This window comes from Harpia harpyja, chromosome 1 (assembly GCF_026419915.1).
Source record: "Harpia harpyja isolate bHarHar1 chromosome 1, bHarHar1 primary haplotype, whole genome shotgun sequence".
NCBI lineage: Eukaryota > Metazoa > Chordata > Aves > Accipitriformes > Accipitridae > Harpia > Harpia harpyja.
The window spans coordinates 40384051-40400355 of NC_068940.1; the positions used below are offsets into that span (position 1 = coordinate 40384051).

General features: G+C 55.7%; 1 protein-coding gene across 1 annotated transcript; it reads left to right on the forward strand.

The window, feature by feature from the left end:
• Positions 1–9152: 9152 nt before the first annotated feature.
• KCNK15 (potassium two pore domain channel subfamily K member 15) lies at positions 9153–15146 on the forward strand. The gene is made up of 2 exons (XM_052788984.1): positions 9153–9506; positions 12836–15146. The coding sequence occupies exons 1-2, from the start codon at positions 9224–9226 to the stop codon at positions 13747–13749; spliced, it is 1197 nt and encodes a 398-aa protein (XP_052644944.1). The 5' UTR covers positions 9153–9223; the 3' UTR covers positions 13750–15146.
• Positions 15147–16305: the final 1159 nt, after the last annotated feature.

Genomic DNA, 16305 nt, shown 5'->3' on the forward strand with positions numbered 1-16305 from the left:
AGAGTTCACGATGTGTGATACATGGGCTCTGGCTCCAATCTGGCTCTGACTGAGCTGCCCACCTCACTTCAGAGGGGTTGGTATGGCCAGTAAAGCCCTATTTGCTAAATAAGTGTGGGCTGGCTGCCCTGTGCTGAAAACATGGGTTTATGCATTTGTTTCAGAGATTTCCACAGCTTGGGGGAGTGGGAGCTGCTGCTCAGACAAGGGCTGGGGATGCCGGGGACATCGCTGCGGGACTGAGATTGTGCACGGCGTCCCTGCCATGCAAACAGGGCATCTCCATAACGTGAGAGCCCCCAGGCCTGGGCGGAGGTGTGAAGACCATGTGCAAAGCCAGAGGAGAAGCAGCATGAGCAGGAAGCTCCTGCAGGTCTCAGCTCCCCATTACGCCGGGCACCAGGCAGTGGGACTTCATGGTGCATCTTTTATGGTGTGGTGGGAGGCTGCAGTGCGCACACAAAAAGGGATGAGTCACTCAGGTCACTAATGAAAGGTCACAGCATCCTCAGATTCAGCAAGAGGCATTTATTTCTTCAGCAAAACAATTTCATTGCTAAAGTACCTTTGGCTACAGGGACAACAGACCTGGCAGGTTATCTTATTTACCAAGGATATCGATCAGAGTGAGGAAGGAATAGTAGATGCAATTACTTCAGGTGACCTGGGAAAAAATGGTAAATATACCTGGGACTGGGTGCCGTTGGGGAAGATTTTAATAAAAGAGACAAATCTGAGTCTTTGTCTACGCTAGGCAGAGTGTTTTGGCATCTGGGAGACCAACAGCTTGTGAAGAAGAACAAATCACATAAATAGAATAACATTTAGCGTGACTGTGTGAGGCCATCAGTCTAATATTATTCCTGCAGTGCATGCAGTTATAAATAGGTGATGCCGTGTAGCGTGGGACCTGGGGAGAGCGAGAGCTAAGGAATGCACTTGCAGCTCGGCGGCAGCAGCACTGCGCAGCTTGCAGCTGTAACACGCATTTGTATGTGCGTTACAGAGTGACTGCGGCTGCACTGTGCAGGCAAGGATCTGTCCTGGAGGACTTGGTGAGGCCAGGTGTAATAGAGATGTGCCATTTTTCAGACCATCTCTCTAAATATCCCCCAGCGGCAAGCCCTCCGTGTCCCTTGCCGTCAGTGCTGCTCATTGCTCAAGGCAGGGGTCAGCACAGGGAGCAGGGCAGCGAGAAATCCCTGGGAGCCGCTCTGTGCACCACAACCTGTGCTGCCTTCTCAGCAACCTGGGAAGAGACTATAGTTTGAATTTTGCCCAACACCTCTGCTTTGCCCTGACCAGGAGATGCTCAGGACGGATCTGGCTCCCTGAAGAGCCCTTCGTGCCAGGCCACAGCCCAGCTGGTGTGAAATTCTTCTGCTTGTTTGGGCTCATGGGCAAAAAGTTTACCCTAAGGAGCATCAGAAAGCTCCCAGGCTTCTCAGCAGCACCACAGCTCCTCCTCGAAGAGGCTGCTTCCATGCTGTGCAGAGGACGTCCAAGGTCAGGAAACAGATTAACTCCATCCTGGCTGCCTTTGCTCTGATGTGGAGGTGCCGCTCAGAAGAGGTGGGGGAGAACCACGCTCCACAGCTCCCAGTCAGCTCTTACCAGCCCAGACCACCCTGCAGCACCACTGTGCCTCCGGTCCAGGCCGTTTAGGGTGAGGAGGTCCCATGGCAATGGGAAGCTGCTGGCACGGAGGAGAGCTCAGGGCTAGGTTTGTTGGTGGTGATGCCAAGAGCCAGGCACTCTCACTGAATGAAGTGTTATTTGGTTGTGGAGGCAAACCCCCCCCTGTAAAAGGGTGTGCAATGCTGGGATGGCAACACCATGCCATGCTGAGAGCCCAGAGGAGCTGGGGATGCAGAGAGCCCTTGGGATGCAGCTCATCCAGGTGCCTGGGGCTGTCCAAGATCCCCAGCAGGTCTGCAATACCCAGCAGGAGATGCTGCAGCCTCCCCTGGGCTGCTTGGGGAAAGCATCTTTCTGTGTGCAAAGCAGAAACAACAGTCCCATCACCATAGCCAGTATCCCACTGCACTGGGCTGGGAGGCGGGGAAGAGCTCTGGCAGGTTTGCCCCAGGGCCAGCTGCGGAACAGAGACACCAACGGCACAAGGTGCACAGTGAAGGAGAGGGGCCCCGTGAGCTGAAATATTGGGGAGAAGTCTGTGCTTTAACCCACCTGTCCACAGGGATGAGTGTGAGCCATCTCTCCATGGCTGGATTTTGTGGCCACAGCTGGTGGTGGAGGAACTAATCTCTGGGTGGGTCAGTGCCTCTTCCCCCTCCTTGCCAGGTCTCCATTTCATAACTCCTCATCCCCAGATTTACTGCCAGTAGCTCTGGTTAGCCCCAATGGGAGCAAACCCAGCAGCACAGAAGGCAAGAGAAGGGGTTTTTTTCATTTCCAGCGCCGCATGGGTGAGGAGCAGAGGGTGGTTCATGGAGGAACCCAAGTAGCAGACTCAACGTGGGAGTACGGGGCAGCATCCTCTCGCAAAGGCACAGCACAGGGATGAGTGATGGACTTGCAGTCACATCAGCACCTGCAAATCCCAGGCTGGGGGACAGCTCGCAGCTCTCAGTCTTCCTACATAAAGGGGACCATTCACATGCAGCTCCCAAGCCAGAACCCCAAAAATGGCCATGCCCTGACTCTGTCACCCGGCCCTGTGTGGAGGTGCCCTGGGAGGATACCTAGATGAGCATCGTCTCCTGTCACTGCTCAGCGCCTCAGCTCCCACCCCAGGAGATACTCAAACAAGGGACCTACAAGTTAACTAAATGTTTCAGAACCCAGAGAAGCCTCTGGTTTATTTTCCCATTTAGCTCAGGTGGTTTGCCTGCCTCCAGCAAAGCCTAGTGTTAATTTGATTCCCTATAACTGATTCATGGCAGATCTGGTGTCCTGATGCCCGGAACAGCTGTGATTCCTGTGCCACCATTTGCTCTGCCCCAGGGACACCGCACAGCCCCTGAGCGTGGCTGGAAAGAAAAGGCCAGGGCTGGAGCAGGGGACAAGCAGCTGGGCCAGGCACACACAGGGCCAGGCACACACAGGAACATCTTTGTATTTGCAATTCAGAGAGGATGTGTCTCATCTCCCCAGTTAATTCTTCCAGAGAAAAGCCTGGATAGAAGCAGCTGGAAAATCTCTGCACATAAACAAGACTCGGTAAAATCTGCAGTTTTGAGGTGGAAGAAGAAATATGTCCCCAACACAGTGCTTTCACCGCAAGAGAAAACAAATATTTTCATTTTGTTATATTCATTCCTCACCGGGAACCTGCTGTGCTCTCAGGCATGGTGCAGCTGGGAGCATTTTCACAGGGCAATTCACAGTTCCCTCGGCTGGGAAATCGCTTGTGTCCCCAAAGCCAGAGCCGCTTCTGGCCAGTGGAGTCTGGCAGCTGGGACCAGCCTGTGGAGCATCGCTAGCAGGGTAAGAAAAATGCATCTTAGTGCAATCAAACACTGCATCGAAGTAAGTCGGCGCCTGGCTGGGAAGCTCAGTCAGCATCTCAGCACCCAGAGCTTCAGAGGCAGAACAGGAAAGGACATCTTGAGTTTTACTAATAAATGCACTTTTCCCCAGTTGAATTGCTGGGGCCAATTTGTTTCCTACCGGCTTATTTTTAGCATTGAAACGAGCCATTTGCTGTAAACTGTCTGCCTGGGAAGCGAAGCCCCGGGGTGGCAGACAGGGCTGCCGCAGCTCCTGCTCCACGAGGTCACCGCCCCGGCTGCCGACACGGCCAAATCTCACCCGGAGCATGTCTCAGCTCGCTGGTGGGACGGGACCCACCACTGTTCCTCCCTCAAGCACACCCAGGCAGGCACGCAAACGCGCTGCCGGAGCTGGCAGCCAGCACCTGGCAGCAGCTGCCTCCTGCCCTGGCCAGCCTGCGGTGCCCTGCAGTGGGACCCATGGGAAGCAGGGTGCCACGGGACCCGGTTAATGAACCGGCCGTGCGGGCAGACACCTTTGGCACTGAAGCCAGCCGCAGGGCTCCCACCAGGGACCGTGGCTCTCACCGGGTGCCACGCGGGTTATGATGTGCCACACAGTGTGTCAGAGCCCATCGCTTCCCCAGGGGTGTCCCACAGGAACCCTACAGCAGCTCAGGACCTTTCCTGTCCCTCCAGTGCAGTGCCGCCATGGCAGGGGCTGCCTTGCAGGACAGGGTTGAAGCTGTCACCGGGGCACCCTCCAAAAGAGCCTCGCATATTTGCAATTCATTCCCAGACCCTTTGGCCCCCCATCTTTGACCTTCCCGGCAACCCCGCGGGCTGTGATGCAGGAAAGTCATTTATAGTATCGTGACGCTGCCGTGGTGGGAGCAGAGGCACGCTCAGGATCAGGCCCTGCTCTCCGTTTGGCCAAGGGTTTGACGTGGCCGTGTTTGTATAGTGAGTCTGGAGTCGTGGCCGTGGCAGCTCATCTCCAGATTAACTTTTCCAGGGAGTGGGACCTTTCTCCAGACACATTCCCAGAGCCTCTCTCCTCCGTCACTGGGCTCCAGCGGCTCTTCACAGGGACCAGCCCACCCCAGCATCGGCAGCAGTACTGCAGACTCCCACCCCTGAGCCCCAATCCAAACTGGTTGCCAGTTCTGATTTAACAGGTTCTCAGCAAATATTTCCACAAATTATTAAGCAGGGGCATTATTATTTTATCTTATTATTTTATTATTAAAGCCAAGGTCCTCAAACCAAAGAAATGAACCAACTAAAGCGGCTGAGATCAAGAACTTGCTAAAGCAGAGCAGCACCTTTCCCGTTTGGTTGCGGTCCAGGCACTTTATGGCAGGTACTTTGTGCCTGGCTGATGTTCAACTGACAGCTTTCCAAGCGTATAAAAAACTTATTAGGCTGAAAATAGAGTTTGTGACCATAAACTGTCAAGAGCACTGTCAGCATTTCCAGCCCAGGTCTGCTTCGTGTACAACCACCGGCAGATCAGCCTGCCGGGGGGAGCAGGGCTGGGGAGGACAGGGCTGTGCAGGACCCATTTTGGGTAGGAAGGGTAATTGGGGAAGGCTCACTAATGGGCTGTGGAGGCACGGCTGAGGTTTAGCATGGCTAGTACTAGGCAAGGTGGTTGAAGACAGTCATACGTGGGTGGAGCTGTGTCCACCTGCCCTGGGGTTTGAAACCTGCAAGCCACATCCATGGTGGCCACACGGAGGCAATCTGCATTTGCAACCAGCTTATATCCAACGCTTCATTAATTCTCTTGCTGAGCTTCCAGATTACAACACAGAGCAAAGCGCCTGCAGCCGTTCGAGCTACAAGAGTCAGGGAGGGAGGCAGCAGGGAAATCCTAGAGCTGAGAGAAAGCCGTGAGGTTTCTGAGCCTGCAGTAACCCTGAGTGTGGCCTGTTGGACAGAGGATATTTTACAGGAAGGTTTACGGAATCATGGGGGAGAAGCAAATGCTGCTATGTCCAGCCTGGATCCGGTCAGGGACGCTGTGCGTGCAGAAGAGGGCATCGCTGTGGCCCCTCGCGCGCAGAGGAGGGATTGCTCCCTGTGCCCGGCTCATGGTGCTGCCTGGCCTGGGACAGCCGAGCAGTGCTTGGAGTCCCACTCTCATCTGGGCAGCTGCAGCTGGTTGTTATTCATATCTCGGTATCTAATCCTTTTCAGAAATTAACTAATCTGTTGCTTTAAAAATATCCCATGGCATTGTGAGGCTATAATCTCGGTATTAAATGGCATTAAAGTCAGAATAGCTGATGCTTTTACTAAGGCAAAAGAAAACATCTATTTGGTCTTTAAAATAACCAAAAGAAGCAGAGCACGCCAGGATTGTCCCCAAGTGCCCGGAGAGCTGGAGCACCTCGTGGTCAAAACCCGGGGAGGGGGCTGACGCCTGCCAGAGCCCATCCTCGGCCCTGGCTGCCGCCCGTGGGTAGGTGGGCAGCGCAGCCCGAGGTGCAACGGCAGCCACTGCTGTACGTCCTGCTAATGTTGACCCCTTTGCTTGGGGACCAGGAGCTGCCTGCGCAGACCGAGGCAGCATCAATGCCCAAAGCAGCTTGAGCAAAGCTGGCAGGATGCTCCCACCTCTCCCCACGTACGTCAGGCAATGGGACCGACTCAAACAGACCCACACTGCTGGTCCCTGTTTAGCATCTTTCATCTGAGATGGTTAAGCAGCTTTGCTTATTTCAATCCATTAAAATTAGAAAAGCTTTTTAATAAATTCCCTGCCAGCCTGGAATTAGTAGATGCAGGCCAATTAAACACATTAATTAGTCACTGGTTTAAACACAGATGAGGTTTGACTTTGTTTACCAACCTCGAAGGAAGCGGCTTCTCAAAGTTCACCTCCAAAGGACTGAACAAACAAGGTATGTCCGTTCCCAGTCACAAGCACCTTCCAGCAGAAACACATCACTTCGACTGCTATTTTATTTTCAGAGCTCTTGCTTTCTCTCTGCCTCCCCATGCAATAAAAATGAGACATTTAATCTCATAACGCAACTTCTCACTGGAAATCAATGATAAAGTACATTATCTTGCCTGGCCTGATCCTGCGGCTCCAGCCTGACCTTTCTCAAGCACAGCGAAGTCGGGGGAAAGACAAAGGTTGAACTGAGGGAGCTTCCCAGTGGGAAAGCGTGAAACTTTCCTCCTCCTCAGGAGGGACTGCCCTGCACAACAGCGATGTGACACAGTTCAGTCTCGCTCATGCCCCCGTGCTCACTGCATGCAGGAAAAAGAAACGCGTGAGCAGTAAGACCACAGAGCAGGCTGATTTCAGCACCATCTTAATTATGAAGCCTACGACCCGATTCAGAACACAGGGCTGTGTGTGTTACTGCTGCACAGTCCTGGTTTCATCACCACTGGATTTGTTACTGGGGGGTTTCTTACTAGGAGGTGGATCCTGCTAGCCTCGTTCCTTCGGAGCAGCATTTATTCCACAGGAGCCTGTGACCTGCATGAGGTCAAAGCAAATCCAAAGATCCCATCCACAGACCCCCTCCCGACGTAGGTAGCACATTGAGACAGTCATGCTCTACCATCTCTGCCCAAGCACTGCTGGCTGTCATCGCAGACACATTTGGAAACAAACTGTGGAGGATTTATTAGTCCACGACCATCTAAGATTGATGCTGCTGCTAAAGAAAACTATGCAAGTAGCTTGTGCCTATCTCCACCCATGTCTGGAGAGCATCTCCCAGGGTTTTGCATGCTTGAACCTGCACTGGCACGTTGGCCCAAAGTCTGCACAGGGCAGCTGGCTTTGGATAACATGCTACAGCATCAGCTTAATGCTCTGGACATTAGCTGGGGACTCCAGAATTTAATCTGCAAGGCACTGGAGGCCCCAAACCCCACCTAAAAGATGTGTGACAGGCACATGGTGATGTGATCACTGCAAGATCTCCTTCCTTTGTAATGGAACCAACAGGGCCTCAATTAGCAGCACTGTGTCCTGTCTTCAAGGTGGGATGTCATTGCTGACCAGTGGGAAAAATTACCAGCAGCTGGATGGCAGCAGGTGAAGCATATCTTCTCTAGCAGGCGGCCCCCACATTGCTCTGGGTCTAGAGGTTTGACAGCATCCCAGGGCCACAAATGACACCACGGAGAACATAACCCAGACACATTCCTCCAGCAGAGGCTTTGCCGTGTGATTTAGGAGGCTGCAAGTGCTACGATGTCGAACAGCAATCCACCGACAGGTTGTGCTGCTGGTGATGGATGCCGGAGCCTGTATTTTTTCTTCAATAACAACTTGTGCTAATGGTGCTGGCACGGAGGCTCGGCAAGGAGGAGGGAAGTGGCAAGTGTCCAGGGTGAAAAAGAGTTCACGATTACAGCAGGAAAGGGCACCGTGTTCCTCGTGCTGGCCATGGAAACGCAGAGGACAGGGCTGGAAGGGGCTCCAGGAGGGCATCGAGTCATCCCCTGCTCCAGGAGAGCATCAGCGGTACCCAGAGCACTTTCAGCAGACATCCAGACATCTGCTTATCTTAATTTTAAACTCCTCCAGTGACGGGGCTGCCACAATCTCCCCAGGCAATCCGTTCCGGTGTTTCACTGTCTTCATGGTTAAAAAGTTTTTCTTACGTCCAATTCAAACCTCCTTTGCTGCAATTAAAGCCCTAAGCATCTTGTCCTCTCCAGAGAGAGAAGTGAGATGGATGAAGAGGGATGTATGACTGCTCGTTGGTTTGTTTTCCTTGTTTGCTTTATTCCCAGTCGAAGGAAGGAGAGTTTATTTCTTGAAGGAGAGACTATCTCCTGCAACATACAACGCAGGGAAGTGTCTTTCTATTTTTAAAAGTGAAACATAAGGGTTACATAAAAGCTCGGGAAACCAGTAATGAGAAACAGGGTCTTCTCTTTGTGGGCTCTGCCTCCTACCACGGCTAATTTCCCCACGCCTCAGAGCTGACCTGGGCTGCCTGCGGCACATCAGCGTGGGGAGGCTCTGCTCGCTGCCCCCCATGCCAGCACAGGGCTCCTGGGCCCCGCGTTCCCCCCCGTCCCTGCAGCATCTGATGAACAGGCCAGAGAAAGCAGCAGAAACACTGAACCTGGTTATTTTGTCCCTTTCTGCTCTCGTAAAACCGCACTGGACACAGCAGGCCGGACCATCCGCTCTGGCGACCGGCTGGAAAAAGCAGAGAGAACGCAGATAACGCGCACCTCGCCGCTGTGGGTGTGAAGCGGCACCTCCCCGCCCAGAGCCGGACGGAGCAGCGGGGGCGACCGGGGGGCAGCACCGGGGGGCAGCACCGGGGAGGGGGGGGGCTGCGGTCCGCGCAACCCTAAGGTCGCCGCTTTCAGGCAGGGCAGGCGGCGATGCTGCTGGCCCGGGGAACCCCTCCGGCCTGGGAGCGGGCAGCCAGGTGCGGCCCTGGGGAAGGGGACCGCTATTAGCGTCGCCGGCATGGGATGGAGCGCGGCCTCGCTCGGGCTCACCCGCAGCCTGGGGGCGCCCGGCTCGGGCCCGCTGCTGCCGGGCGGGGGGGTGGGGCTCGGGGGGCGCGGGAGCCGGGCTCGGGGCGCGGGGGACCCGGTCCCGGTGCCCGGGGCGCGGAGCGGGCGGGGCGCGGAGCGGGCGGGGCGCGGGGCGCGGAGCAGGCGGGGCGCGGGGGGGTGCGGGGGGGGGGGCTGCGCGGCGGGGGCGGCGGGGGGCGGCGGGCGCGGGGCCATGCGGAGCCCGGGCTGAGGCGCGGCGGCCGCCCCTCGCCATGAAGCGGCAGAACCTGCGCACGGCCGCGCTCATCCTCTGCATCTTCTCGTACCTGCTGGTGGGCGCCGCCGTCTTCGATGCGCTGGAGTCGGAGGCGGAGAGCGGCCGCAAGCGGCTGCTGGAGCAGAAGCGCGGGGAGCTGCGGAGGAAGTACCGCTTCTCCGCCGAAGACTACCGGGAGCTGGAGCGGCTGGTGCTGCAGGCCGAGCCGCACCGCGCCGGGCGGCAGTGGAAGTTCGCCGGTTCCTTCTACTTCGCCATCACGGTCATCACCACCATCGGTGAGTGCCGGCACCCCGGCGCGCCCCCGGAGCCCCTCCGGCCCCCTCTCCCGGCACCTCTCCGGCCCCACGTCCCCGCACCCCCGGATCCCTCCATCCCCACGCCTCCGCCACCTCTGGGTGCCCCAGGACAGCCCCGGGCTGGGGGGTGGGGGGGTTGCCTGCATAGGGGAGGCACGTCTCACCCTTCCGAGACCGGGACATCTCTTCAGGCCACCCCCCGAGCTGACCCTGTGGGATCCCCGGCGCCCCACGGTAGGAGAGGTAAGCCCCGGGCAGGCTGGGGGCCAGCCAGTTCTGGGGGACGCCGGGGGTGCTGCCTTGGCTGGGGCCACGAAGCGTGAGGGGCACGTCGTCCCAGGGAGGCGGCAGCACGCGGGACTTCCGCAGGCGCCTTTGGGGCAGGCAGCTGCAGAAGTTGGCGGGGGTGTCGGGGGGCAGAGGTGGGAGCCGCGTCCGTCCCCTGCGCAGTGGGGCCAGCGAGCCAGGCTGAAGAGCTGGGCGAGAACTGTTGGCTCCTTTGCAGCTCAAAACTCGGGATGTTTGGCTGTACGAGACCTGCTTCGGGGAGCCAAGAGAGCCGCCAGACACTGAACCTCGCTCTGCCTGCACGGGAACCTGCAGAGAGATGGGTGTCAGTTAGCTTGGAGGAGAGTGATTGAATCGCATTAAACCCCCGTGTAGACACACTTACCTCTACTAGAGCCCGATGGCTTGGTTTGCCCACTTCGATTTTGCAAGAGAATGAAACTAAACTGAACGAGGATTGCCTTAATTCTAGGTGAGATTAGCCACATGGGAGTTGAGCATTGTTTAATTAATCCACTTTTATTAATCCATGCACCCTGAGCATCCCAGGGGGGTAGACAGGCATGGGATCCTGTGCTCATGCTGGGATTTCACTCAGCAGATGTGTTTTGGAGGCAGGAACCCCAAGGCCGAATCCTGCCCTTCCACATCCAGCAGCCACCTCCTTGTCTGTAGGACGGGGCTCAGCCATACCGAGGGGCTTGGGATGGGTGAAATACATCTGGTAGCTGAAAGCATCATCCCACAGGACAAGGGCTGGTGGGATCAACTGCGCTGCGTTACCGGGGGACAAGAGGTGGCGGAAGGGCAGGTACCCGGCAGCCCTGCCCGGGGGGCTCCGTGTGCCCCCACGAGATGTGGTGTGGGGTTTGTGCAGCTGGCAACGCACGTGGCCAGCAAACAGCGATGGGTTCAGGGCACGGTTAGTGTCAGGCCCCAGCAGGAGGGTAGGATGAATGGCTTCAGTGAAAATCTCCATCATCTCGTGACAGGTTATAGCTTCATTTACATTATTTTTCTGTTGACTGTGACAAACAATTGCTACACTTATCACACACCCCGTGCGATAAATAATTTCAGCCCGGGTGCCATATTTCTAAAATGCTGGCATGTCAGATCTCTTTATATTGGGCTGTGCTCCAAATCTCAGTTTTAATGTTAATGTAGCTGTGTGTACTCTTTCTAATTCCCTTTGTCATTTTGAAAGCATCAGTCAAATGCTCTTTCAGCAGTCTCTCAGGGTATAACAACTGTTTTTCCACTTGCTGCTCTTCTGGATCATTATATTTACCTCCTCGTTGCTGTCATTGTCATTATCTTGTAGCCTAGGACCTGATAATTACACTGGGTTATTAAGCTTGGATCTGAGTGGGGGTTTTTTTGCCACTGCAGTCTCATGTCTGCTCTGTATTCTGTGAAATGTGGCATGCAGGCATTAAGTTTATCATTTTTGGTTGCGTGGGTTTATGAACAGACAGAGCAATTAGAAACCGGTCCCTTCCTGCCTGCTTGCAGTTTGGAGCACAGCACGGTCAAGGATAACGCTGTCCTCAGCCTCCCAGCCCTGTCCCATTGCAGGAGTTTCCTGGAGTGGGAGGTGTGCTCAGGAGCCTGGGACAACGTGGTTGTCATCCTCTGGTCTTCCCATCACTGTGTGCTAACAGCTTCCCTAAGAGTCCTGGAAATCCACTGGCAGCACAGACAGAGGTGAAGCCAAGTCACAGCTTTGAACAAGACTGAGAAATAAAAAGGGGGGGGGTCCCCCATATCTTCACGCAAAAGTCGTGTGGTTACCTGGAAAAAGTGAAAATATAGATAGCTGTTTGCAAAAGGCCACACAGCAGTGCAGGAAGGCGCTGGGGCTGTTCTGCAGGTGCCTTCAGAAAGGAAGTTTCCAGCCCTGGTAGTTTCTCATAGAAACTCAAGAGAAAGGCTTGGATGCCTTTGGATGCTGATACTCCCCATGCCGCGTCACTCCCTTGCACTGAGTTAGTTACTCATCCGCTTAGGTCAGAGGCCACCGATTTCTGTTAAGCTTATATAATTGAGATGGGTGCAGAATCACTGAAGTCCGGAAGATTGCGGTGAATACCTCATTACGACTCATGATATAATTGTGTGCATCCTTGAGTCACAGCTCTGAAACTTGGAGCAAGGTGGGGAAATTAAATCTCAGAAGGTGCTCAAGGAGAACCTTGTCCTCCTTGAGCTCCTTGTCCCTGGGACAAGGGCTGACAGGGCTGCAGTGGCATAAATACTTCCCTGCATTTAAAACAGCACAACTCCTCCTCCCCAATGATCCAGCAGTGCTTTAGGTCTGAGTCTTAGTGACACTGGAGTAAACCTGAAGCTGCTCTGCAGAAGCCCTCCCAGACTTAGCTGCCTCTGCAGGGACTGACCCTATAGCGTGGGGGCCCTATAGCTCCTATCCGACAGGCCACGCAGCAAATGATCGTATAGCTGAGAGTCAAAGATGCACGTGACGCTGGAGGGCTCAGGGGGCAGGAGCAGGTGCCAGGGGGAGGTGATGGTGGCCCTGCGAGGGCAGTTGTGTACGGGACTGGCTGGGTGCGTACCTTCCCACGGGGTGACCTGGCGCTGTTGGTCTCAGCGTCCTGCGGAGCCTCCGTCCTCCCTCGCTGTGGGGATTCAGGTTAGCCTGCAGACCCGGCGCTGGCATGGCATCATTGCCTCTAAATTGCTTGTGAGCTGCAGAAGGCTTGTAGACCCCAGTCCAGCTCTAGGGCTCCTCTTGGTCTCCATGACCATAGCTCAGGGGCTATCAGGAGCGTACCTTCTCTCTTTAGAGGCCAAATGAGGTTCTGCCCACTTGATACTGCGATGTGCCGTCATCCCAAAGGATGTGGTATCCCATGGCCCTGTTAGCATTGCCTGCAGATCTGTTACTAATTCACTTTCCATTTTCCCCCCATTCTCCTACTGCTCCTCTTGGTCCAAGGGCAGCCTTGCTGGAAACCCCAGTGAGGGCTTGACACCTGCCTTTCCTCTTTCCTTTGCAGGCTACGGGCATGCTGCCCCGGGCACGGATGCCGGCAAAGTTTTCTGCATGTTCTACGCCATCCTGGGCATCCCCCTGACGCTGGTCATGTTCCAGAGCCTGGGGGAGCGCATGAACACTGTTGTGCGGCTACTGCTCAAGAAAATCAAGAAGTGTCTGGGCATGAGGACAACCAATGTCTCCATGGAGAACATGGTCCTAGTCGGCTTTCTGTCCTGCATGGGGACCCTGTGTATCGGCGCAGCAGCCTTCTCTTATTTCGAGGGCTGGACTTTCTTTCATGCCTATTACTACTGCTTCATAACTTTGACCACTATTGGCTTTGGAGACTTTGTCGCTCTGCAGAAGAACGAGGCTTTGCAAAAGAAGCCCCCGTATGTGGCTTTCAGCTTCATGTACATCCTGGTGGGCCTGACTGTCATCGGCGCCTTCCTCAACCTGGTGGTGCTGCGGTTCCTGACGATGAACTCTGAGGACGAGCGGCGGGATGCTGAAGAGCGAGCCTCGCTGAGGAGAGCCCGCAACAACATCCACCTCAAGCCGAAAGAGGACAGCCGGAGCAGCAATGCCATTTTTCTCCCCGTGGAGGACAGGACGAGCCAGATGAACCTCATCCCGCTGATCCAGGAGGATGCGGAGAGGCAGCGGCGCCAGTCGGCCAACTCGGCAGCCGCAGTCCCCTCCTTCTGCACATGCTTGTGCTACAGACCTCAGCTGTGCGGCAGCCCGGTGCCCTCCCACCCCGAGACCCTGAGCTGCCACACCAACCCAGTGTATTACAACTCCATTTCCTACAAAATTGACGAGGTCTCCCTGAGCACGCGGGGTCAGACCGGCTCTTCCCCAGGGAGCACTTTATCATCCAACAGCCCTCGCTGCCGGCAACACCCCCGGCTGCGGAGGAAATCCATCTAGGAGCGCGTGCCGAGCTGTACTCAGTGCTCGAGTCTTACTATGATGATAAATTAAGAACAGAGGTGTCAGGTCCTTCTTACTGCTCTCATTTCTTCTGTTCCTCTCCCCTTTCAGCTGGCAGCCAGCCCCACGCAGGATCCAGCAGGAGCCTTTAAGCCCTGTTGAGAAATAATCATTCCTTTTTGCAGGCCCTGAATGACATTGTTAGTTTTTCTTTGCTTTTTCCTCCCAAGTAGGTTCAAGCATTTGGGTCTGGCAAGAGGGCCTCCCGATGTGACGTCCAGCAAGCTGTAGGTTTGCTTTCCCGCCTCCCTGCTCCCCAAACGGAGGCATCGCTGCCCTCCCACGCTGCCTAACCTTGGCTGTGGCCGCTGCCAGCACATGCCTCTTGCTACATGGGCTGGATTGCACTTGCTGAGAGCATATCAAAAGCAAAGCCCATGTTAGTGAGCCCTGCAGGGTTGGTGAACTTTAAGTCATCCCCTGACCCCAGGTGCAGGTAAGTCGGTGCCACGCAGGAGGTTTGCAGTTGGTGGGTGGGCAGGGAGAGGTGGGCAGGAGGGGATGGGCTGCAGTCCTGCCACTCAGCACATGGGGACAGCTTCATGGCACTGCATCTCCCATGACCAGCCCTTCAGGTCTAAGCTCAGGCTTGTGGCTGACTTTTGGAAGCTGGAGGTCCATACACTCACCCCCTTACCCACCAGCACACCTTACCTCGCTACTGGTAAGTCCTCCAGACTGAGCTGGCTGGTGGGGTGCTGTGTCCCATTTGCAGGGGAAGCTGAACTCCTCCAGCCCAGCCATAGCCCTCCTCTGTGATAAGCCCGGACTGTGCTAAGGGCGCAGCCCCAGGGAAAGCCTCCCTGAACCATATAGAGCCACCCGCAAAGGGTTTGGCCCTGATGAGATCATTAGCTAAAATTCCTTCACCACCTTTCCTCCAGCTGGCAGGCCAGCAAGCGTGCCTGTTCCTTGCCTCCTCCCAGTCCCCACGAGCCCATGGTTTGTGCTCTTTGCTGCTGGGGTCATCAGAGACGGGGTGATCCCATCTTGGTGTGTGTCCCCAGGCGGGATGCAGTACCCACACAGCCCCACTTGGAAGGCTGTTTCCAGCTGGTGCCCCCTGATGTGGCTGGCGTCCATCCTGCCTGTCTGCAAGAAAGCAGGACTGGGCTCTGACAGCGGCAGCAGCTCTGTTTCACTTTTTTCCCCCAATAAATGGACATTTCCACTCTTAGTTCTACCTAAAATACCCTCTGAGGGGGGTTTCCTGGAGGAAAATCCCCTTTTCCTGGTGGGGAAGGCGTGTAGAGTGCCAGTGTTGGGAAGGCCTCAGGGCAGGCTTTGCTCTCTCCTCTTTTTGTTCTGGGCAATTTAATAAAAGGTGAATCCAGCTGGTGGTGGTTGGTTATTTATCATGAGGGGGAGCAGAGGGATGTGTCTGAGCCCCAAACCCCAGCCGTGCCCAGCTGCAGGGGTATGCCAGGGCTGGCTCCCCTGCCACAGTGGTGTGGGCAATGATTATACCCAGGGATATCCCTGTGGATGTTTGCTGGGATGTTTGGACCTCGGAGGGAAGAGAAGGGAAGAGTGGCTGTGGCAGAGCTGGGAAGCATCTGGGTCTTGTTGCCCATCATGGGGTGGTGTCTTTGCTCCCTGCATGGGGATGCCCTGGGCTCCTCCACCCTCCCTGGCCAGTGACCTTCACGTTTCCAACCTTTCCTGGTGCATGGGCTTTCCTGGAGGCAGCTTTGGGCTTTGATGTCACCCCAAATCTTTGGAGGCTTGTTACAACTGGGTCTTTCTTGTTCCAGTCTCTAAAATGGCAGGGATTTGGGCTTCAAGACAGGTGATGCCCAAGCAGGCAAGTACAGGGATGGGCAGGCGCTCTAATTGCCGGGGCTGGCAGGGCAGGTCTGCAGCGGGGCTGCTGCGCTGCTTGGGTAGGTGAGGGGGGTTCCTCTCCTGGTACCTTTATTTGGGGGATGCTCTCTGGCACAGCTGTCTGCTCCCTGCCAGGTTCTCCACCCCACTGAAGGCAGAGGTAGGACTTTACACCCACTCTCGGCATGCAACGTGGCCACAGTAGATCCATCGTTCCTGCCCCTGGGCAGCAGGACTCTCATGCAAGATGCTTGTCCCTTCCTGGCCTCAGCCTGTCCCCTCATCCCATGTGCGGGCAGGGAAGGGACAGCAATGGGCTGCGCAGCCTGGGGCATGCAGGCAGGGAGGATGGTGCAGGCGCTGGTGGGCTGGCACGAGGGTCTGGTTTGCGAGACCTTCACCTGGACGCTCCCCAGGGCCCTTCAGGGTGTGTGGCATCTAGCAGGCAGGAGGGCAGGTGGGTGGAGAGCCCCCCCCCACCAAAATGCCCTGGCTGCTGTTCCCCCCTGTCCCTGGTGCTCAGCAGCTGCATCACTTTGCACCAGTGGCCTCAAATCTGGACCAGCTGTGTGAGCCTTGGTTTAAATACAAAGGGGGGGGGGAGAAAGCAAGCTGTAAGCGTATAAAACAGGCTTAAAAATGAGGCTTTCATTGGTTTCTTAGCTCCTC